Raw genomic sequence first — 25103 nt, forward strand, 5'->3', positions numbered from 1 at the left:
ATTTTGTTTATTTCTTCTTGGCTCATTTTGCTGAATGTGAGCTCCAGAGGCCTGTGGCTCTACTGTCTATTTCATCATCTGTACAAATAAAGAGACCATTGCATCGGGTCTAGCTGGAGCAGAGGAGTTCTTCAAAATATAGTACCATAGACTGAAGAAGTAGCAGGAAAAAAAGATGTTTGTTGGGACATGTTTTCATGGAAAATGTTGCAAACCTAAACCCCTGAATTTTAGCCTCAGTTCTGCTTTATGGGGGTTATCTGACCTAATGTCAGTCCCTCCATTCTCAAGTGCCTTACCACCACATTTAAATCTTTGCCATTGGGACTTCGTGAGGTATGTGAAGTAATTTTAAAAATTGGGAGCCAGGCCTGGTGGTGTGGTCCCAGCTACTCCAGGGCCTTGACAGGAAGATTGCTTAAGCCCTGGATTTGAAACCAACTAGCCTGGGCAACACAGCCTGGTTTTTTCAGTCTCAAAAAACCAGAAAGCACATTGCACATTATTATGTAGGTACAGCATTGGGCTGCTAATAAGGTGAATAATAGTTTTCCCATGGTTTAAAATATTATAGACGGCAACTAAGATACACAAATTAATAAGATAAAGGACCAGTCTACACACTGTAACAGAAAAAACATTTCAGTACCACGTTTCTCTCTCTTCTAACAACTTATAAACACTAGATTGAAGATACTATGTGCCAGATATACATTTCTGGATGCAGGAAAACAATAACGTTTTTTTATTCTTGAAGCTTTTTGTTATGGTCTTTGATGTCACCTTCACAAGCGTGGTACTTAGCAGGGACCAATATCCTTACTTTACCCTGAAGAAACTAAAGTGTTGATACGATTCTTGGCCACAGTCAAGGGGGCAGCCAATGCTGACACCCTCCTGAGCCCACTGTTTTCCCATGGACTCCCAAACCTCAGCACATGGCAGAAGAAGCTGGGTAGCTTGTAGATCTCTCATAACCCAGGTAATTTTTATGCAGGTGTTCTTCAGTATGCCAAGCCAGTCCTCTTAAACAAAGAGAAGCACCTACTTTCCCCAAATAGCATTTGCTTGTTCTGGGTTTTGTTTTTTTACAAACAAACAGAATGTCCCCATTCTGCCCCCTCCCTGGCCCCATGAGTATCAGGGTTCTGGGGAACACGGATTCAGTTTGGACAGTTTGGTCAGTCTGGGAAAATTGAGGGATAAATGCCTGATATCTGGACCCCTGGAACTGTAGGATGAAAATGATACAATGACCTCAGAACAACTCAGAACAGGCTCTTTCCTTGGCTCAGCTTGGCTCTCCTGGCCCTTGTCTAGAAGAGCTAGGCTCACTTTTCTTTGGTGCCACCTAGGGGCCAGTTACTGATCTCTAGAAGAAGAAATTTGGTGGTCCAGGTAAAGAGAATAAATAAAACAAGGAAAAGAAAAACACAGAAGATAGAGAAAGATGCTCTTTTATATCTTTTATTCTTTGAAACATTTAAGTTGTGTTGCTACTTTAGCTGTTTCCCTCCATGAAGGTATACCATTCCCTGCTCTATCCCCTGTGCCTACCTCAGTGTCCAACACACAGCAGCTCTGCAAATGTTTGCTGGATAAATAAATGAAAGGTTTGTGACTGTGCTGTGGTACTAGAAGCTGTGCTGTTTTAAGAACTTCCCTTCAAGTGCACAAGAGGACCAGGTGCACAAGAGGACCAGGTACACAAGCCATTTTCAGGTGCACCAGTGTGCCCACGTTACTAACATTTCTGTGAACATTCTGGGCTTGCATTTCTCCTACGGTGGAGGCCATCTGAGAAGAGAGGCAGCCTGTTGTTCTGACTTAAAGTCCAGCTCAAGCTTTGTCCTTTCCTTGACCTTTGTCAATAATGCCACCCTTCTCAGAAAGTTTAGAGCAGTAACCTCTTCCCCTCATAGAACTCATCCAGTCCAGCCTTGCTTTCTTTTAAACTTGCACACAGAACTTACTTCCCTGTTTTAATTAACATTCTTTTGCTTGGATGTTCACTGAATTTATTTGGGCTCGATTAAGCCCAGGGCATTTCTTATAAAAATACAAGAATATCTCATGAAACTCAATGGCAGTAATACAGCTCAACTGAAAGGTGGGCTGAGAGCCAGTCAGAGAACTTGAGCATGAATATGTTCCCCCTCTTTTCATTCTTCTTGCTCTGAAGTCGGTTTTCTCAAATCCTCGGCCCCCATAGTAGCAGATGACCAACCATATAGGGATTTGTAAATGTCCATCAGTTCCAGCCATCCCTGAGATTAACTGACTCTGAATGTCAACTCCAAATTCCTGGGAGAGGAAAGAGTTTCAGTCAGCCTTGAGCCCAGCCTGTCCTTCAATAAATGTCTGTTACACTTCCCTGTTAGAGTGTTAGCAAGTCAAGGACAAAACTCATGGCTTAAGCAAACATTTGTATGTGTCAGGTGGTGAAGCATGCCTGTAATCCCAGCTATTCAGGAGGTGTAGGCAGAAGGTCTCGAGTTCAAAGCCAGCCCTGGCAAAGTTATCAGTGAAATCCTATCTCAAAAAACAAAATACAAATGAAAGAGCTGGAGCCTGGCTCAAATGGTAGATCACTTGCCTAGCATGAGGGAGGCCCTGGTTCAAACCACAGACTCACAAAACATAGGGTTCAAGTCTTTACATAGAGTATATTTAGAAAATATTCTTGAATTGGTAAATGAAAAACTTTTGCCCAACTTCCTCTTTTCTCATTTGCTTCAACAAGGAAGGAGAGAGAAAGTGTCAGACAGGCATGAATAGATCTGAAAAGCAGAGTGTTTGGATCTAGAAATGACCAGGCAATCTGTGGTGGAAGAGATGAAAGGAGAGAGACCTCCTGTGCTTTTCCCAGCATGCCCCAAACTCAGAGTTTAGCAAATAGATAACCGGCCTGCTTCTGATATGTGCAAAAGGAGTATTTCCCAGAAAGCTTAAAACATTACAGACATTAGCGGTGTAATGAAGTTTACTAGAATCACTTGGAGAACCCTTTAACATTAACACCAGGGCCCTCCCCAAACAATTAACAGAATTTCATGTTGTGGGATTTGAGCTTCATACGTTCATATGACTTTAATGGGAAGCCAGGGTGGAGAGCCATATTTCAACATTTATTTACAGCACAACACATCAGCTAACTAAGGCTCACAGCAGCTCTGTGAGGTAGGAGGAACTCGGTGGAATTATTCTATTTTACAAACATTTTGTACATAGTGCAGTTGTAACTACTGTGAAGTTGCCCATCTTGTGAGTGGTGGACACACAAACAGAACCTGGAGCTCCAGATACTGTTTATCTAATCTCATTAAGTCATGCTGCAAACACAAATGGCTTTAAGAGCCTGTTTGCAGTCCATTCCTTGCCATCTCCCACTAAGCTGCAGGTTCCTTCCAGTTCCCCTCCACTTATCTCTTTGTGTTCATCTTTTGTTCTGGAATGCAGGAACTGAACAAGAAGAGGACGCAGAAGGAGATGGAGCACGCCATGCTAATCCGGCATGACGAGTCTACCCGAGAGCTGGAGTACAGGCAGCTGCACACGTTACAGAAGCTCCGCATGGATCTGATCCGTCTACAGCACCAGACTGAGCTGGAAAACCAGCTGGAGTACAATAAGAGGCGAGAGAGGGAACTGCATAGGAAGCACGTCATGGAACTCCGGCAACAGCCCAAAAACTTAAAGGTGAGAGCAAAGAGAGACAGGACAGAGTGGGACCGGACTGAGGTCCCCATGCCTGAGTGTCAGAGTCACCTGGTCCTCATGCCCACTGGCTCAGAATCTCCAGCCTGTAAAGTCCAGGAGTCTGTGTTCAACAAGCCAGGCGAGCTGTTTTCAAAACCATCCTGCTGCGTGGCCTCTCAGTTTTTCTTTTTATTCCTTTACGTGGTGCTTTGACGTCATTGGTGACCTGTCCTCTCTAGAAGTGGACATAGAGCAGCCTGTGGTTCCCATCCCAGAAAATGAGGAAGTTGTATTGGTAGCAGTTACCTTGAGGGCTGCTGTGACTTGGGAGTGAGGTCTGTCACAGGCCCAGGAATTGGGATGGTGCCAGTGGCTCCCACTAATCCCACTGTCCTCCAGCTAATTCTAGCAGACCCCTCGTTAACAAGCTCTGCACACTAAGCCATTGGTGTGTGTGAGGGAGGACGTGGTCAGCGTTGGCAAAGATATGAGGTCACCTCAGTCTCACTGGCCATGTATGTGCCTGTTCTAGCCAAACTCCTAGCTGTCCAATTAGTGTGTCCTGTCACCAGAAGTCCTCCAAATGTTCATAAAATGCACACATGTCCCTGGCCAGCCTGATGGAGTGCCTTCTGACCTTAACAGCACACTCCTTTCCCCCTTGCAAATTGGATGTCAGCACAGCTGGTGCTAAAATCCAGTGCAAATGTGTTGGGATATGACATTATCCAGATGTTTCCCTTTATTGATTTGCCAAGGAAACACTTAAGTCACAGCCATGAGAGCTGCTTATATAATGCCATCCCCTTTCTTCCCTGGAAACGGGGAAAGGGTGCATGCCCATGCACACACAAAGAAAGAAGAATAACAGTAGAAAACACTAAGGACTTTGACTAAAATCATGAAGGTAGTTGCCAACCTTCCACCAAGCTAGGCTTCGTAATATTCCCCAGTCTGGACAGAGTCATCATCCCCTTGTTACAAGGCCATTTGTAAGTTCAAAATTCCTTCTGTTTGTTTGATATTAAACGAAAAGCAGTGATAGCGCTCACCCTAGTCTGTGTCACCCATGTTTCTTCTATGATTGCTGACTGGCAAGGTGGGTGGGTCACTGCACCAAAAGCCAGGTGGTCCCAGCACTGGTACTGTGTCGTTGTAACAGAGGGTTCTCTGTATCAACTGACATATCTTGATTTTTCTCTGTCACTTTTCTCTAACAGGCCATGGAAATGCAAATTAAAAAACAGTTTCAGGACACTTGCAAAGTACAGACCAAACAGTATAAAGCACTCAAGAATCACCAGTTGGAAGTTACTCCAAAGAATGAGCACAAAACAATCTTAAAGACACTGAAGGACGAGCAGACGAGAAAGCTTGCCATCCTGGCAGAGCAGTATGAACAGAGCATAAATGAGATGATGGCCTCTCAAGCGGTAAGTGGGTAGGTTTGGTGCCACGCTTCAAGAGCTTTGAGATTCAAGAAAATTCAAGATCCAGCCTTTTGTTCCCAAGATCCTCCTTACACAAAGTTAGGATATTGGTGTTTTTCCACCCGAAGACCTGAGGAAGTGACGACGCAGAATAAAACCACACCTGTGCGGATACTTTCTGAAGTGTCTATAAGATGGAACTCAAGGAATAGCTTGCTAAACCAGCCCGGGGGCACATGGGGGTCTTTGAGGGCAAGATTGATAGATACGGTGTGTGATGTCATGTCTCACTCATCAGAGGTTCACCAACCACCATCCCCAACTAACGTCAGGCACCAATCAGTGGCCTTGTTCCTGTCTTTATGGGGTTCCCAGTCAAGTGACGAGGACAGGCACACAGACACTTAAGTCAATAAACTTTGGCTGAGACTCTGTGTCCAGCACTGTGCTGGGCTTAGAGTGAGGAGCTAGGTAGAGCAGGGGTCTGTGCCCTCCCACATAGGAGTTCAGATAATTAAGCCACGGTGACACAGCACAGTGAGTGTTGAAGCAGGAGGCACAGGGCTATAGCAGGACAAGCAGGGACAGTGAAGCTGTCTGAGGAAGCCAAGAGGCCTAGAGAAAGTCACTGAAGTAAACAGGCTCCCTGAAAAGGGACCTACTTAGGCAAAGGCCCAAAGGTGGCAAGTGTGCACCTGGGCCCCGCAAGCATGGTTGAGAGCCCAGTATTTAAGGATCAGGCTGGGTGTGGTGGTGCACACCTGAAGTGCCAGTACCTGGAGGCTAAAGCAGGAGGATCAAAAGTTCCAGGCCAGCCTGGCTCTATAGCAAGACCCTGAACCAGTAAAACAAGGGCTGAGGATGTAGGTCAGTGGCAGAACTCCATCCCAGCATGCACAAGGGCCTGAGTTCCATCTCAGCAGTAACAGAAAGAAAGAAAAAGAACAGGAACCCCAAGAGGCAAGGTCAGAGAGGCCTTGGGAAGCCAGGGATAGAGCTGCCTGGAAATTCAGTTTCTCAAGGAAATGAATCTTAATCAGCACTAGTTTACTACAGGCTCAGAGGAAAAGTTAGTCTTAGCAGAGACCTGAGAGACGGTGGTGTATTGAAGAAGCAATGAGCAGCAGGCCATGGCCGGGGTAGAAAGTGCTCTTTTAATGAATGCAGTGGCTAGTCAGGGGTCAGATCCTCAAAAGCAGGAGTTTGGTCATCACCCCATAGGCAAAGGGGAGCTGCCAGACCTCGTTAAGAAGGAGGATAATGGTTCGGTGTGTGTTAGAGGAAGGTGCTGGCAGTTGGGCAGTAAATAGAGGTAAGAGACCTGGTAGGAAGCTACTGGAAGAGTCCAGAAAAAATGATGAAGGGGTCTGGGGATATAGTTCAGTGGTTCAGTGTTTGCCTCGCATGCATGAGTTCAATGTCCAGTGCTACAAAAAAAAAAAAAAGATGAAGGCCTGAACTGAGAGAAAGCAGCCTGGGCTTAGGGTGGAGCTTAGTGGTAGAGTTCAAGCTTATTGTGTGGGGTCCTGGGTTCAAGCACTAGCACCAGAGTGAGGTGGGGAGAGAGATGCTAAAGGCAATGGCGAGGAGGGAAGGACTTGAGAAATACTTAGGAAGTGCAATAGACAGAACTTAGTGACCAGTTTGAAAGGTCGGTTTGACAATAGACTACAATAATCACCATTCTACCAAGATAGAAAAGTAGAAGGAGTCTGGAAGCCTAGGAGAGTGTCTGAGCTGCACTGGTGTCCATGCAGAAAGGTACATGGACATGGAAATATACAATTCCCAAGGGATGTCAGGAAAAAAGATAAAATATTCAACTCCATTGCCCTGTGGGGCCAGTTGTAGCTGCTGGGGCAGAAGGTAGAATTAGTGAGGAAGGAGACTCAGGACAGTGTCTGGTGGATACCAACATTTGAGGCCCACTTAGAAACAGACCAAAGAAGAACACATGGGAGGGGAACCAGGAGAGCATGTCACAGACACCCGAGCAAAAGCTCTAACTGAAGATTTCAGATGTGCAGAGACAAGCTAGAATAATAAACTTTGAGACGCTTCCCTGGGTTTAGCAGTGGGTTTGTCCACTGCTTGTCACAAATATCTGTAGAGCAGTGGGAATGAGAGACATTATAGTGCATTGAAAGAGTGACTATGAAGGAGAAGACATGGTGGTACATGCCTATAATCCCAGCTAACAGGGAGGCATAGGTAGGAAGATCACTGTCTGAGGCTGCCTGGGCAAAAGCATGAGGTCCTATCTGAAAAATCAACTAGATCAAAAAGGACAGGGGGGTGTGGCTCAAGTGGTAGAGTGCACAAGGTCAATAGTTCAAACCCCAGTTCACCAGAAAGAGAAACTGTGAGACTGCTTTCCCCAGATCTTCGTCAGTGAAGGGAGACAATTTAAGAAAGATTGTCAACTGGGTGAAGCTTGCACATGTTCTCGGGCTGAGGGTGGGAGCTGGGCGCTCGTTGATTCATTCATTCACTCATTCATTCAACAAGTGTTTATTGAGTGCCTTCACCGTGCCCCAGGAATACCACAGAGAAAAAGACAGCAGTGAGGTCCTTGTGGAATTTATACAAGAATGGAGGAAACCAGCATTGGAAAAGGCCACGCTGGGTAACAGCAGAGCAAGTGCAAGAAGCCAGCAGCGTGCACACAGGAGAGCTAGGCAAGTCTGGAGTTGGGAGCAAACTCAGTGGCACATTATTTAAGCTGAGGAGCAGTAGGTACAGGATGGAAGGCAATGTACCTTTGAAGAACTCAGTGTAGAAGGGGACAGCTTGAGAATAAGACTGGAAGGTAGACAGTAGACAGAATGGGTCACAAAGAGCCTCAAAGGTTTTGAGAATGCTTACACTGAGACATCATCGAGCATTGTTAAGCAGGGGCCTGGTATCAGATGTGAGTTTTTAGATGATGGCTCGGTGACTTGTGGAGAATGGCCCAGGGTTTGGCAAGAGCAGATTTAAAGAGATCACTGCCTTTCCTGTGCACCAGGGAGTGGTGGCCGCACCAGAAGTGTCAGTCAGGAGGTGGCCAAATTTGAGAGGCTAGCAAGTCAAGAGCACTTAGTGGCAGGTTGGGGGTAGAGGGAGGTTTGGAATGACTTCCACCTCTGGTTTGAGCCATTTACTGATGTGTGAACAGGGAGATGGAACAGACTGGGAAGTGGGAAGGGAACATGGCAAGTTAATGTTGTGTTGAGCTCCAGCTGGGAAACCCCCAGGTGAGATGTAGACTGGATAAGCTAGCGCAGGCGTCAGACAGGAAGTCTGAGCAGAGGCTTAGATGCATGCTAGATGGCAGCTGAATCTTCAAGAGTACGTGAAATTCCTTAGGAAGAGGGGTTAGAGGAGGAAGAGAGCCCAGGATCAAGCCCTAAGGAGCAGCTGCATTTAATGAGGTCCCACAGGTAGGACTACTGGAAAGGGGCAAGCAGGGCAGGGAGGAGAACACCAAAAAGTGCTTGTGGGGTCTCAGAGGGCAAAAGAGGTGCCAAGCATAAGGGTGAGGAATTCCAAGGAAGGGGCCGTCAGCAGTGCCAATGCTGCTGGAAGGTCACGTGAGATAGGACTACACAGAGGTCCTTAGCGTGAGCAATGTAAGTAGGGGGTCAGATGACAATGAGCGGAATGTGGGGGTGCTGAGAGGTGAGAGGCAAGGATGAGGGGAGAGCATTGTTAGGGAAACAGCAGCAGGTAGACTTCTCATCAATCTTTGTATTCTTAGCATCTGTGCCAATGTCTGGCATGCAGCAAGTGTCCAATGAGTGCTTATCACATATGGTGGGAGAAAATGGGATGAGTAATGCAGGTTCATGATCTTGAATAGCAGAAGAGCGATCAACTTTCTTCTGAAACAGGGAGGAAGTCACAGCTTTTCTTCCTGACCCCGTGCCGGGTGCCATCTTGAAAGCTTCATGGGCAAGAGTGCATTTCATTTTTGTTAAAGCCCTTTGAAGGAGTGAGGGTTAAACCCTAACTTGACGGTGAGGAACCTGAGGCTCCCTGAAGGAAAGGTGCTTCGAGTTAGCTCCTACTCAGGCAAGGACTTGGCAAACTTTTTCTGTTAATATTTTAAGCTTTGTGGACCGCAGGTCTCTGTCAACAACTTCTGCCACTGCGTTGCAGAAGGAGCCATAGATAACACGCAAATGAGTGAACCTGTGGTTAATAAAACTTTATTTGTAAACACAGGCAGCAGTCCACATTTGGCCCATGGGTTACAGTGTGCCAACCCCTGGCTTAGGGGGTTCACAGAGCTAATTAGTGTAGAGCCAGGGCTGAAACCCATTCTGGGGGAGCCTGCGAGCCTGTGGTGTAGCCACGCTATGGTATGCTACCCCCGTCTGTTTCTAAAAAGCAGACGTGACATTTATCTGTAATCTGGTAATAACTTTTGAATGGATTTGGGATGTGTAACTTTAGGTGATAAGTACCAAATCCTGGAATGTCCTCTGATTTCCAGCACTGGGACTTGGACAGTGGAGCTGGTACTGCTCGTACTTTCTGACAATAATAAGAAAATGCCAGAAACAAGACACTGAGATGTCTTCTCAGCTGCTTACTTCTCAGGGCTTCTAGCAGCTAATACAGATGAGCAGAAAAGAATAAAGTTGTCATTTTCGTTACTGGTCAGGAACCTCCCATACCAGAGAGAGCCGATTGCAGTCTTCCCCAGGAGCCACAGAACACTTTGGTGTTCATCTGGTAGGCTATCCTGTTGTAGTCTGACTGCTCTCGGCTCCAGCATCTCCTCCCTTCATTTGGCATGGGGAACAGAAGGGAGCGGTCTGAACTCCTCAGTGGGTTTTAACAAAAGCCATTAGGATTAATTATCAGAAGGCACCTTGGAAATACGATGACATAACTTACTCATGTTCTTTTAAACTCTACTGTGTATGTCTCCAGAAGTACTAAAGAAGATCCTCCACAAATAACTTACTAAAACTATTGTAACATTTCACAAATTCATTTCTCCACCCAGAATTTGTGATAGATTGTTAGTTGTCACAAATTGTAGATAAGGTAGGGAGTGAGTATCTGTGTGGAAGCCTGCTGATAACTTAGGGTAGACCAAATTGTCTAATTCTGGATTTCTAATATCACAGTTCTCAGCCAAACTGAGAAACAGCTGTCTGTGGACAGAACCAACCTAGGATGGGGGCCATAGCCCCTAGGCGTTGTCCTGCTGTGGGTCAAAGCTTCCGTCTCTGTGAGGTGGCTGCTTGGCACTTGTGCAGGCTGGCTTGGCCCATTTCCCACATAAGATCTGGCATGTTGGCCCCAAGTTCAGCTGTTGCTGTAAGGAGAGGAAACTTGGCCAGGCTGCCTTTATAACCTAGACTTCTTTTTTTTTTTTTTTTTATTCATATGTGCATACAAGGCTTGGTTCATTTCTCCTCCCTGCCCCCACACCCTCCCTTACCACACACTCCGCCCCCTCCCTCACCCTCCCACCCCCTCAATACCCAGCAGAAACTATTTTGCCCTTACTTCTAATTTTGTTGTAGAGAGAGTATAAGCAATAATAGGAAGGAACAAGGGTTTTTGCTGGTTGAGATAAGGATAGCTATACAGGGCATTGACTCACATTGATTTCCTGTGTGGGTGTTACCTTCTAGGTTAATTCTTCTTGATCTAACCTTTTCTCTAGTTCCTGTTCCCCTTTTCCTATTGGCCTCAGTTGCTTTTAAGGTATCTGCTTTAGTTTCTCTGCGTTAAGGGCAACAAATGATAGCTAATTTTTTAGGTGTCTTACCTATCCTCACCCCTTCCTTGTGTGCTCTCGCTTTTATCATGTGCTCATAGTCCAATCCCATTGTTATGTTTGCCCTTGATCTAATGTCCACATATGAGGGAGAACATACGATTTTTGGTCTTTTGGGCCAGGCTAACCTCACTCAGAATGATGTTCTCCAATTCCATCCATTTACCAGCGAATGATAACATTTCGTTCTTCTTCATGGCTGCAGAAAATTCCATTGTGTATAGATACTACATTTTCTTAATCCATTCGTCAGTGGTGGGGCATCTTGGCTGTTTCCATAACTTGACTATTGTGAATAGTGCCCCAATAAATATGGGTGTGCAGGTGCCTCTGGAGTAACCTGTGTCACAGTCTTTTGGGTATATCCCCAAGAGTGGTATTGCTGGATCAAATGGTAGATCGATGTCTAGCTTTTTAAGTAGCCTCCAAATTTTTTTCCAGAGTGGTTGTACTAGTCTACATTCCCTCCAACAGTGTAAGAGGGTTCCTTTTTTCCCCGCATCCTCGCCAACACCTGTTGTTGGTGGTGTTGCTGATGATGGCTATTCTAACAGGGGTGAGGTGGAATCTTAGTGTGGTTTTAATTTGCATTTCCTTTATTGCTAGAGATGGTGAGCATTTTTTTCATGTGTTTTTTGGCCATTTGAATTTCTTCTTTTGAGAAAGTTCTGTTTAGTTCACGTGCCCATTTCTTTATTGGTTCATTAGTTTTGGCAGAATTTAGTTTTTTGAGTTCCCTATATATTCTGGTTATCAGTCCTTTGTCTGATGTATAGTTGGCAAATATTTTCTCCCACTCTGTGGGTGTTCTCTTCAGTTTAGAGACCATTTCTTTTGATGAACAGAAGCTTTTTAGCTTTATGAGGTCCCATTTATCTATGCTATCTCTTAGTTGCTGTGCTGCTGGGGTTTCATTGAGAAAGTTCTTACCTATACCTACTAACTCCAGAGTATTTCCTACTCTTTCCTGTATCAACTTTAGAGTTTGTGGTCTGATATTAAGACCCTTGATCCATTTTGAATTAATCTTGGTATAGGGTGATATACATGGATCTAGTTTCAGTTTTTTGCAGACTGCTAACCAGTTTCCCAGCAGTTTTCGTTGAAGAGGCTGCTATTTCTCCATTGTATATTTTTAGCTCCTTTGTCAAAGACAAGTTGGTTATAGTTGTGTGGCTTCATATCTGGGTCCTCTATTCTGTTCCACTGGTCTTCATGTCTGTTTTTGTGCCAGTACCATGCTGTTTTTATTGTCATTGCTTTGTAATATAGTTTGAAGTCAGGTATTGTGATACCTCCTGCATTGTTCTTTTGACTGAGTATTGCCTTGGATATTTGTGGCCTCTTGTGTTTCCATATAAATTTCACAGTAGATTTTTCAATCTCTTTAATGAATGTCATTGGAATTTTGATGGGAATTGCATTAAACATGTAGATTACTTTTGGGAGTATCGACATTTTTACTATGTTGATTCTACCAATCCATGAGCATGGGAGATCTCTCCACTTTCTATAGTCTTCCTCAATCTCTTTCTTCAGAAGTGTATAGTTTTCCTTGTAGAGGTCTTTCACATCTTTTGTTAGGTTTACACCTAGGTATTTGATTTTGTTTGAGGCTATTGTAAATGGAATTGTTTTCATACATTCTTTCTCAGTTTGCTCATTGTTAGTGTATAGAAATGCTAATGATTTTTCTATGTTGATTTTATATCCTGCTACCTTGCTATAGCTATTGATGATGTCTAGAAGCTTCTGAGTAGAGTTTTTTAGGTCTTTAAGGTATAGGATCATGTCATCTGCAAATAGGGATATTTTGACAGTTTCTTTACCTATTTGTATTCCTTTTATTCCTTCTTCTTGCCTAATTGCTCTGGCTAGGAATTCCAGTACTATGTTGAATAGGAGTGGAGATAGTGGGCATCCTTGTCTGGTTCCTGATTTTAGAGGGAATGGTTTCAGTTTTTCTCCATTAAGTATAATGCTGGCTGTAGGTTTGTCATATATAGCTTTTATAATGTTGAGGAACTTTCCTTCTATTCCTAGTTTTCTTAGCGCTTTTATCATGAAATGATGTTGGATCTTATCAAAGGCTTTTTCTGCATCTATTGAGATGATCAAGTGGTTTTTGTCTTTGCTTCTGTTAATGTGGTTTATATAATCTAGACTTCATTGCAGAAAACTAGAATACACCTCAAAGATTATCAGACACCCCCTGGGGGAACAAATTTTGAGCCACCTGACTTTTGGATGGGCCAGCTATCAAGCTGACTTGTATGGTCAATGTCAGGTACCAACATGCTGTAACTAGATCATAGCAATACTGTGGCGTTCCTCAAACTTGATGGGTCTTTGGTTCATTTAAAGCAGAGCATTTTTTTATGGTTAAAAGTACCTAAATATGGAAATGGTGGAGAAAGGAAAATAATGGTAGGAACCACTATTTATTGAATGCTTAGCATACAGAGAACTATGCGTGGGGTTTTCTTGAATTCTTTCATTTAATCCTCACTAAGTTCAGACAGTAGGAACTAATATTGTAGTTTTCTTAAGAAAAAAAAAAAGATCTAGAGAGGTTAAGCAGTTGGCAAGGTGACAATCTAGGTGAATGGTGGAAGCAACCCTCCGGTCATGGCTCAGTCACTAGAGCCAAGTAGCCTCCCACACTTACTGCTGAGGTTTCAAGCCATCCTGAAAAGAATGGCTTTTTAGGACTTCACAGGTAACTGTGAATTACCAGGGCATCTGTTTTTCCCAGGGAACCCCTTTCAGTCCATACAAGGAGACCTCTCTAGTCATTCCCAAGAGGGGTGACCCAGGGCTTACAGGGTGTGTCTTCTGTGCCCACAGTTACGGCTAGATGAGGCTCAAGAAGCAGAATGCCAGGCCTTGAGGCTACAGCTCCAGCAGGAGATGGAGCTGCTCAATGCCTACCAGAGCAAAATCAAGATGCAGACGGAGGCCCAGCACGAGCGCGAGCTCCAGAAACTAGAGCAGAGGGTGTCTCTGCGCAGAGCACATCTCGAGCAGAAGGTATGAGAGTTCTGGCGGGGGTGGGGGGTGGGGGGTGGGAGGAGTGGATATCATGGCCTGGGGAGCTGCCCCTCATGGAGCCTTCCTTCACTTACTGTCTGCAGTGCTCCCCTAGAGCCCGAGAGGCAGGCACTGGCCCCATTCTTCAGGCCAGGGCACTAAGGCTCAGCCTCTTGGTAAGTCTGACCCCACAGCCTGAGCCTTCTGCAACAACGCTAGGAAGCTCTGAATCTTCACAGCTGGCTGTGTGGCACGTGGCTAATATGACATGTGAGAAGTCCATGGGCTGTCATGTCAGCAGGGTCACCAAATGGCACAAAAAAGCCAAGTGCAGATCTGGCGTTTCAGCTATTTTTAAGCCAAAAGCAAGCACTAGCAGGACTCTTAAAACAAGAATTAAAGTGAAACTAGGTCCATATTGCCATGCATAGTAAGTGACAGCCCTTTGAGATAAAAAACAGGGAAGAAAGACAATCAGGAGTCTCAAAGCTGGTGAGCAGTCCTATCCTGTCCCAGCCTGCTTCTGCAGCTACTGTCCTAGAATAAACTCCTAATGACCCTGGAGGCCCTGGCTTATCCCAGTGTGCTCTGTTGTCCTTTGGCTCCTTCTGAGACACGATGCTGACCTAGACCAGCCCAGCTGCCTCTCAGATGGTGTTGCTCCCCAAGCTGGGCCCCTGCGTTTTCATCCATGTAGCAAATTTGAGACCTGATGGATAAGACACAAGACATTTGTCACGGGACTCTCCAGCCTTCCATGGCTAGGTCACCCTCACTCCCGTGTGTGTCTCAGGTGCCCGTTGGGAGCCTCTATGCTAAGGCCTGCTCACTGGCTTGTTTCAGATTGAAGAGGAGCTGGCCGCCCTGCAGAAGGAACGCAGCGAGAGGATCAAGTTCCTCCTGGAAAGGCAAGAACGAGAGATGGAAACCTTTGACGTGGAGAGCCTCCGGATGGGGTTTGGGAATTTGGTTACATTAGATTTTCCTAAGGAGGACTATAGATGAGATTCAATTTTTTGCCATTTACAAAAAAAAAAAAAAAAGAAAACAAAAAAAGTTCAGACCCTGCAAAACCACATTCCCCATTTTAACGGGCGTTTCTCTCACTCTCTCTCTCTCTCTCTCTCTCTCTTACTCTTACTGACATCGTGTCGGACTAGTGCCTGTTTATTCTTCCTCCATCAGGGGCCCCTTCCTCCCCCGTTGTCAACTTTCAGTGCTGGCCAGAGCCTGGCCGTCTCTTCTATTCATGGTACACGTCACAGTGTTGATGTGATTCAAAATGTTTCAGTGAAAACCTGGGAGACACTTTTAACAAAACCAATAAACCACAGTAACAACAAAAAAAAAGTGGATGTATATTGCTTTAAGCAATCAGTCTTTACTACCAATCTGTGAAAATGAAGCAAAAAAATAATAATATGAATAAAGCGAATGCCAAGGGGGAGAGAGACTGTATCCGCAGCCTTACACCTTAACTCGCTGCTGCATTCTTTTCTTTTCTTTTCTTTTTTTGGTATTTATTCATCAGGAATTAAAAAAAAAAAAAACAAAGTTTTATTAAAGATTGAAAATTTGATACATTTTACAGAAACTAATTGTGATGTACATATCAGTGGTGACATATTATTACTTTTTTGGGGTGGGGGTGGGTGGGGTGAAGAAATCTTGTGATTTTTAAGAGCCTGCTGGCAAGAGTTTAACTTGTCTTGGGCATATTCTGTATCATAGCCATTTTCTGCTGTTGCAGGAGATGTGAGTACACTTAAGGAGCCCACAGACTCCCAGTAGCACAGATTGGGCTTTGGCAAATCGTGTATTTTGTGTATAGAAGGAATTTAAGGAGAGGTATTACTTATTTTCATATTGTATTTTAACTGTTTCTCTGATCAAATTTTTTTACTTCCTCCTCCTGTTCCTCCCCCGCCCCTACCTCCCTCCTTTTCCAATTCAGTATTTGGAGTTCAACACTTGTCTCTCAGTCAGATCACCTCGACCTTTTTCTTTATTTCCCTTCCCCTTCCTAAGTCCCATCTCTTGGTCATAAATATTGCATTATTCACACTTTCAAACTGTGTATTTTCTTACAATAAAAAATGATGAAAAAAAAAAGGCTTTACTTCTTTTGCATGCACTTTAAAAAAAAACAAAACAAAACATTTTTCAGGTTCCAAGGAAGAGCATGATAACTGTCAGAGCTTTTAATTATATTTGTAAATAAAAGTGTTCATCACATCATCTCGCTGTGTTCTTGTCCCAGGAGAATTGTTTTTCAGGTCCAGTAGGGGGTAACGTGGGGAGATGGCCACACGCCCCAAACCAGGCTCATGCCCTCATCTGCTCCGCCAAGGCTCGGTTCAAGACTGTTGGTTAAAGCTGTGTCTTCCAGGTTCCTGCTGTGCTGGTTAATACGCAACCACCTGTCAACTGCACACACCGTGTACACGCATGGAGAGACAGAGGCAAGCATGAGCGTGCATTGAGGAAAGTTGGACTCCCTTTTAAAAATAGCCAGCTACAGAGAAGGCACAACAACCAAATTTTCAGACCCCTGAAATGTGGCTCCCCCTTCCCGTGAATTCCTTTATTAGAATAATCTCTTATGTATAACAATGATAGTAGTAGCTATAACTCTGGGATATGGTTTTTGGGGTTGAGGCAATCTCAGTAAGGTCTTACGTTCTTAGATCTCAAAGTTCCCAGGCTTTGAAAATTGAATTCAGGGGTGGGCTCCATAGTCGCTAGCATCCTGAAACCATATGCAGCTTTCGTTTCATGTTTTGCAGTGCTGAGGATCGAACCCCAGCCCTTTACATGTTAGGCACATGCCCTACCACTAAGTTACACCTCCAAGATGTTCTTTATAATGATGACTTGAAGGTCATTGTATCCTAAAGAAGGTTCAGTTATCAGACAAATGTAACTCGTCATTCTCTGATAGACTAGAGAAGAAAAGCATACTCCTAAAATAACAGAAGTTATCAACCATAAAGCTGTTAGGGCTTCCTACACACCTCAGGTCTGCAAACTTTCAAATTAGTTACATCTGAGAATAGCGTGGGAGAGGCCCAGAGCCATGCTGTCTAACTGCTAGTTTGGGCCCTGAGTGTCTATGGCCATGTGTTGAAGGCTTGTTCCCAGGTCTGTGGCACTATTGGGAGATGGTGAACCCTTTAAGAGGTGGGGCCTCAGGGGAGGAAGTTAGGTCCTTGGGACCTCAGCCCCTTTCTCCCTCTACTGTATGTTCCCACTTTGATGTACTGGGTACTCCAGTTCTCATTCCTTCAGTGAGTATTTCCTGAGTACTTTCCTTGCACATCATGTCTTGCTAGGTGCTTGGGATGACCAAGGGGTGGGAGAAAACCAACACCAAACAATGATGACATAAATGATTTGATCTGGTCACCAGTGCTATAAAAGATAGAAGGGAAAGATAAGTGCCAGGAGCAGCATGCGCTTCCTTATTCCTCCAAGGAACATTTATTGAGTATCTACTGTATGCCTGGGATGAAGCAGTAAAGGAGATGGATGGCGTCACTCCTGTGTTGGGAACCATGGTTGAAGTCTCCACAGGAACAGAAGTAAATGAGGCATGGACTCAGTTCATCAACAGTGAGGGCCATGGTGGGGGTGGCGGGGGTGGGGGGAGGACAGTTTAATGGAGTTGCAATAATTCCAGTCATCCCTGTATAGCTATCCTTATCTCAACCAGCAAAACCCCTTGTTCCTTCCTATTATTGCTTATACTCTCTCTACAACAAAATTAGAAATAAGAGCAAAATAGTTTCTGCTGGGTATTGCGGGGGTCGGGGGGAAGAGAGAGGGGGCGGAGTGGGTGGTAAGGGAGGGGGTGGGGGCAGGGGGGAGAAATGAACCAAGCCTAGTATGCACATATGAATAATAAAAGAAAAATGAAAAAAAAAATCCAGTCATAGGGGCATCAGAGACCATCTCATTAATTGGGTAAAATAGCTTACCTGCTTATGTATCTACTGGAAAAGAGTATTACTGGGCTGGTGGAAGGATCAGAAGCCAAGTGTTCAAACCCCAGTACTACCAAAAAAAAGAAAAAGAATATCCCTGGGCAAATGGAAATGTCCATGTACCCCTTGTTAATCCAGCAACATGGTTTCCAAAGAAACACATTCTGATGGCTCTGATTTAACGTGGCAGTGTCTCTCTCCTGCTGATTATAATGGAAACCTAGACAACGTGAGTGTCAAGAAATCACAGCAGATGGTCATGGAGAAGCAACCCAGGCAGGAATGAAGTGAAACCATTCTTAGAAGAAGAAAAATTAAGAGCATCATTTTTACTAGACTTGCTCCCAAAAAAATGCTTTCAGGCCAAACATGGCATGGTGCACACCTGGAGTCCCAGCCAGTTGGGAGGCTGAGGTAGAAGGATCACTGGAGGCCCCAGCTTGGTAAGATTCCACTTAAAATGCTAAAGGAAACTCATCATACTTAAGGGAAACAACACAAGAAGAAAGCTTTTAGGGTGAAGGGAGAGCGCCAGAAATGGTAAATATCTGGATAAATATAAAAGACCTTTTCCCCTCCTGTACTGTGGTTGTTTAATTTTATTTTTGAATGAGGGGCCTTCATCGTGATGCTTCCACACGTGTGCACAGTAGACGTTGAACACACACCATCAGATTCCCACTTCCCCCCTTTCCAAACAGTGTGTGTTGTGTTCCCTCTTAAACTCTTCAAATATATAGCACTGTTGAAAGCAAAAATTACAACCTTGTCTGGTCAGAGTTTTAATGTCTAGAAATATCCCTGCAGCAACAGCAGCATAAAGGTTGGGCTGGGGGCTGCATGACTGCAAGGCTTCTACGGTTTGCTTGCAGTAGCATGGTCTCTCTCTACGGAGACCATGAAAAATAAGAGTGTAATCCCTAAAGCAAACCCAGTGCAATAGCTAAGAATCCCAAGTGACCAAATATTCAAATCAGGACTGGAGGCATGGCTCAAGCAGTCGACTACCAGCTTTGCAAGAATGAAGCCCTGAGCTCAAACCCCAGTCCCACCAAATATATACATATACAGATCATTCAAAAGAAAGGAAGAACAGAAGAATTTTTTAAGAGGATGAACAGGAATCATATCATTAAATAGGAGACTTGAAAGTCCACCATGATAATTACACTAAATGTTGATGGTGTCTAAACAGTCCAGTTAAAAGGCAGAGACTACATGATACCTGCAAGAGACAGACTAAATGTAAAGGCACAGCCAGATCAAAAATAAATGGATGGGAAATGCCCCGTAAATAATAAAATGCTGAATTTACCAAGGCAGGGCATATTCTGTGTCATAAAATAACATTTAGTAAATTTTTAAAAATCAAAGTCATACAAAATGTGTAAGGGTATCCCTCAGTGCCCTTATCTTGCATGTGTGAGGCCTTGGGTTTGAGCTCCAGCACTGAAAAAAAAAAAAAATTTGATGCACTGTAGAGCTGCCCCTCAGTTTAGGATGTGCTTATACCTTTTGTAAAGTGGAAAAATCATTAAGTCAAACCTTGTGTGTTGGAGACCAGCATTCCAAAAAATATGTATAATACCTAGAAATAAATATAAAAGTACAGTTCTAAGATTTCTACTTAGAAAAGAAAGTGCTGAAACGGACTTAAGACTTTATAGGGAGACTGGACATGGTGGCTTACACCTGTAATCCTAGCTACTCAGGAGGTAGAGATTGGGAGAATCGCCAGTCGAGGCTGGCCCCAGGCAAAAAGTGAAGACCCTACCTGAAAAATAACTGAAGCAAAGGGGCTGGAGTGGCTGCTTAGCAAGTGCAAGACCCTCAGTTCAAACCCCAGTACTACCTACCTACCTACCTAAATAAATAAACTAAAAATAAAAATAAAACTTTTTTTGCAGTGCTGAAGATGGAACACAGGGCCTCAATGCATGCCAGGCAAGTGCTCTACCAGTGAGCTACACCCCCCGCAGCCCAGATTTCAAGCTTGAATGGATAAAAATGTATAGTAGTCATGTGTGCTGATAGGCTCAGGATTAAAAAGTCATTTCTCCCCAAACTGATTGAGAGACTCAACGCAAACCCCACCAGAATCCAGCAAGCCTTCTTGCAGAGATGATCCTCAAAAAAGAATGTGAACAGCAGTGCTTAGGACAAAGCCCGGGGCCTCCCTGTACTGCTTGCAGGTCCCCCGCCGTGAAGCCGCAGCCCAGGGCTGGTGGCAAGGTGGCACAGGCCCGCGGGACAGGGCCTCGCTTCCGAAACTCCTGCATTTCCTCCCCAGTGCAGTCCTGCGTGCAGAGGGGCTCCTCGTGCTGCTCCCTGCGAGCCCCTCATCCCTCTCCCCCACCCCCTGCCCACTTTCCACAGCTCTCAGTGGGTCGCCTTGTGCCACCTTCGCACAACACGGACAAGGATTTTGGCATTGTTCCCCCCATCGTTCTCTTTTCCTCTCCCCCCTCCTCCTCATCCCCCCAGTCCCTTGACGACAGTCACATACATACGTGTGTGTTTATATGTTTGTGCATGCGCATATATGTGTTAGGTACAGATTGTGCATATGAGAAAGCCTGCCACCTTTGTCCTTATGGACCTGGCTTACTTCGTGTGATGATCTGTTCCTTCCATTTTCCTGCAAACCCCATAGTTTCATTCTTTTTTTTTTTTTTTTTTTTTGGCAGCACTGGGGTTTGAACTCATGGCCTTGTGCCTGCTCCACCACTCGAGCCACTCCCCAGCCCTAAAATGCTCATGGAAAGTTGTTCAATGTCAAAGTCAGCAGAGAAGTGAAAACTGAACCACAGTAAGATGGAACGCACAGCCCGGAATGCCTGAGGGCAAAGAGCAAGTTCTTCCCCAGGAGGATATGCGAGGAGCGACATTATCACCCTGCTTCTGGAGATAGCCAGGCTGTTTCTTAGAAGCTAGGCAAAGCCTCTGAGCCCCACTCCCCGGTGACTGACACAGAGAAGTGGAAGTCTGTGTCCCACAGTGGCTTTGTCACTGTGGCAAGATGAACTAGAAAACCTTGTGTCCATCACCAGCTGGATAAATTGTGCTGGATTCAAACAACGGACTATTACTCAGCAACAAAAAGGAAATGCAGAGCGCTGGTGACTCACACCAGTAATCCTAGCTATAGGGAGGCGGAGATCAGGAGGATCACAGTTTGAGGCCAGCCAAGGCAAATAGTTCGTGAGACCCTATCTCAAAAAAACCCTGCACAGAAAAAGGGCTGGTAGAGTGACTCAAGTGGTAGAGCACCTGCCTAGCAAGCGTGAAGCCCTAAGTTCAAATCCCAGTAACCACCAAAAAAAAAAAAAAAAAAGGAACTGTTGGTATTTGCAGCAGCAAGGGTGAGTCTCATAAGCTAGGGAGATGAGCACAGTGACCTCCCTTTACCATGGTTTCATTTTCCCATTTTAATTACCCTCAATCAACCATGGTCCAAAATACTAAATAGAAAACTCCAGAAATAAAAAAATAAGTTTTTTTTTTTGTATTGGAAGTACACTGTGACATTTACCAAAGTTCTTACAATGTATCATAGTTGAATTCACCCCTCCATCATTTTTCTTTATCTTCCCTCCTCCCATTCCTGGAATAGTTTCAACGGGTCTCATTTTTCCATTTTCATACATGAGTGCATAATATTCCACCATATTCACCTACTACACCCTTTCCTTATATCCTCTCCCCTCTGACTGGTACCAAACCCTAGACAGGACCTGTTTTACACTTCTGTTCTGTTTCTTGAAAAAAGGCAAAAAAATTAGGTTTAAATTGTAGCTATTCTGAGTAACAAGATGGACCCTCACACCATCTTGCTCCATCCAATTCAGGATGTGAATCGTGTCTTTGTGCAGCGTGTCCACACTGTATAAGCTACTCCCGTTAGTCACCGAGCAGCCCTCTCATTATCAGATCAACTGCCATGGTACCCCAGGGCTTGTGTTCAAATCACCCTTATGTACCTAGTAACAGTCCTGCAGCACCAGAGAGAGATGCTGGTGACTCGGATATGCCAGAAGGAAACTGCAAAGTGCTCATTTTAAGTGCACTTCTTGACTTTAAAAATTGTTTGCAGAAGCTCCTGAGATCTACTGAGAGAACAAACCTGTGAAACTGAAGAAAGAAGAAATCTGTGCTAGTTTTGCTGTCACTCTTCAAAGTACAAAAGTTACGGCCCCGGTGTGTGGCAACTGCCCATTAACATGGAAAAGGGGGGCTGGTGGAGTGGCTCAAGTGGCAGAGCACCTGCTGAGCAAGTGTGAGGCCCTGAGTTCAAACCCCAGTACTGCCAAAAAAAAAAAAAAAAGCTGGAAGAGGCGTCAAATTTGTGGGTGGCAGACATGAACAGAAAACACTCTCTGATTGATGGTCACATACTATACAGAAAGCAGGGAGCCTGTGCAGACTCCAGCAAGGGATTCCCTGATCTGGGGACACCGACCATCATACTGCAGAACCAGGTGTCCTCCTGGAGGAGAAAAACCTTCAAGTATGAAAGATTCCTGAGCATCAACACTGTGTGCTCCTGACAGCCAGTGTCAACAGCAGCATGGCGCAACCTTCCAGGGCTGCCCAAAGGAGATAATGTTCCTTCTGACGTAGTGTCAAAGGTCAATGGTAGCCTAGCACTGTGTCACAATGCCTGTGTCATCGATCTCACATCGTCTCGTCACATAGGCACCTTATCGAATCATCACAGGACGAAGGGTGACTACAGTATGTCACTTTGAGAGAGAGATCACATTCACAGAACTTTCATTACGGAAAGCTCTTACAATTATCCCATTTTATTATTGTTAATCTCTTTCTGTGCCTAATTTATAAACTGCATAGAATCTTAGGGGCACGTGTGTATGGGGAATTATGGTACAGTACATATAGGATTGGGTGCTAGCCTTGGTTTCAGGCATCCACTGGGGGTCTTGGAACATATTCCCTGCAGATTGCAGATAACAGGGATGGCTGTGCCCACTGCACGATCCTACTTATATATATACGTCTCAAATTGAACACTACAGTGACAGACAGCAAACCAGGAGGTGACCAGGGACGGAGACAGAAGGAGGGAGGAAATATAAAAAGACACAAAATTTGGGGGATGGAGGATGTACTTGTTACCTTAATCGTGGTGATGGCTTCACAGTGCACACATCCATAAAAGCAATCAAATTACATACTCTCAACATGTATGGTACAAGGTGCTTCAGCTATGACTTAATAAAGTTGGGAAACTGCATTCTCTTGCCACAGGTTAAGCAGGGAGTTTATCCAAGTAGAATCCCACAAATGGCCCTGTCAGTCCTTAAATTAATAAGGTCTTAAGATTACTGAAAATGTCCTAGTCCACTTGAATTTCCCCCTTAAGGAAAAGGTACAGATGGGGCAGTGGGCCCAGAAGTAGGAAACCATTGAATAGAGAAAGAAATAAAAAATCTGAGCAGTCAGGAGCCCTGAGAGGACCACCAGATCAAGCCTGAATAGGGTAAGAAATTCATCAGATCAAGCCTGAGGTCAGCTTTCTGAAGTTCTTGGTCATGAGAATTGCAGACCTGATCAACAGGCTTCAAAGGACAATAGCCAAGTTACAGAAACAGCCAAGATGCCTCACCACTGATGAATGGATTAAGAAAATGTGGTATCTATACACAATGGAATTTTATGCAGCCATGAAGAAGAATGAAATGTTATCATTTGCTGGTAAATGGATGGAATTAGAGAACATCATTCTGAGTGAGGTTAGCCTGGCCCAAAAGACCAAAAATCGCATGTTCTCCCTCATATGTGGACATTAGATCAAGGGCAAACACAACAAGGGGATTGGACTTTGATCACATGATAAAGCGAGAGCACACAAGGGAGGTATGAGGATAGGTAAGACACCTAAAAAATTAGCTAGCATTTGTTGCCCTCAATACAGAGAAACTAAAGCAGATACCTTAAAAGCAACTGAGGCCAATAGGAGAAGGGGACCAGGAACTAGAGAAAAGGTTAGATCAAAAAGAATTAACCTAAAAGGTAACACCCACGCACAGGAAATCAATGTGAGTCAATGCCCTGTATAGCTATCCTTATCTCAACCAGCAAAAACCCTTGTTCCTTCCTATTATTGCTTATACTCTCTCTACAACAAAATTAGAAATAAGAGCAAAATAGTTTCTGCTGGGGGGGAGAGGGAGGAGGCGGAGTGGGTGGTAAGGGAGGGGGTGGGGGCAGGGGGGAGAAATGACCCAAGCGTTGTATGCACGTATGAATAATAAAACAATTTTAAAAAAACAGGCTTCAGAGGCTCCATCGACACCCTGTATGCGGATTCTTCTGGAAGTATATGTGTTTGGGGGAGGAGGGACAAAGGAGCTTTCATGGTGTAAGAAATGATTACAAAGAAGCCCCAGGCTGGGTGTGGTGGCACATATCTGTAATCCCAGCATTTGGGAGGCTGAAGCAGGAGGATCATGAGTTTGAGGACAGCCTGGGCTACATAGTGAGAACCTGTCTTTTAAAGAAGAGGAATTCCGAAGCTTAAGAACCCCCTAATAATTCATTCCACCAACAGTCAATGACACTTCAGTACATGTGAGGCGTGTCAGGTTCCGGGCTGTTAAGTGGGACATTCTCTCTCTCTCTCTCTCTCTCTCCCCCCTCTCTCTTCCCCCACCCCCGGAACTGTGGTGTTGGAGGACAAACCCAGGTCCTCTCGAATGCTAGGCAAGCGCTCTACCACTGAGCACGTTCACAGTTCAGTTCTTGTGTTATGAAGGGCCCTAGAGTCTAATAGAGATAAAACCCAAAACTATCCATGGGCTGGGTGTGCAGCTCACGCCTGTCATCCCAGTGGGAGGCGTAGGGAGGAGAATGGTCTGAGGCCAGCCCCAGGCAAAGTGGGACCTTACTGAGAAGTAACTAAAGAGGGCTGGCAGAGCGGCTCAAGTGGTAGCATGCCTGCCTAGCAAGGGCGAGGTCCTGAGTTCAAACCCCAGTACTGCAGGGGAGGGGGTAAGTGGGAGGATTCCAGGCAGCATGGTGAAGGACCAAATCTGTAAGTAGACTGGCATATTCAAGGATCCAAGAGGCAGGCAGCAAGTTGGGAGTTTAATAAAAACCCAAGTGGCAGGAAGAGAGGCAAATGGCGTCAGAACAGACACCTTAAAGGCCACCTAAGAGCAT

At 44.8% G+C, this 25103-nt stretch overlaps 1 protein-coding gene across 3 annotated transcripts in view; it reads left to right on the plus strand.

Annotated features, from left to right (window-relative positions):
* The window catches only part of Taok3 (TAO kinase 3), a 172689-nt gene extending 157157 nt beyond the window's left edge, over positions 1-15532 (plus strand). For all 3 annotated transcript variants that reach the window (XM_074060851.1, XM_074060852.1, XM_074060854.1), the window contains exons 18-21: positions 3460-3699; positions 4920-5132; positions 13756-13938; positions 14782-15532. In XM_074060851.1, coding sequence (XP_073916952.1) covers positions 3460-3699; positions 4920-5132; positions 13756-13938; positions 14782-14943 — 798 coding nt within the window. In that variant the 3' untranslated portion in view covers positions 14944-15532. The remainder of the gene's footprint in view (positions 1-3459; positions 3700-4919; positions 5133-13755; positions 13939-14781) is intronic.
* Positions 15533-25103: the final 9571 nt, after the last annotated feature.

The sequence above is a fragment of the Castor canadensis genome, chromosome 18, assembly GCF_047511655.1.
Source record: "Castor canadensis chromosome 18, mCasCan1.hap1v2, whole genome shotgun sequence".
NCBI lineage: Eukaryota > Metazoa > Chordata > Mammalia > Rodentia > Castoridae > Castor > Castor canadensis.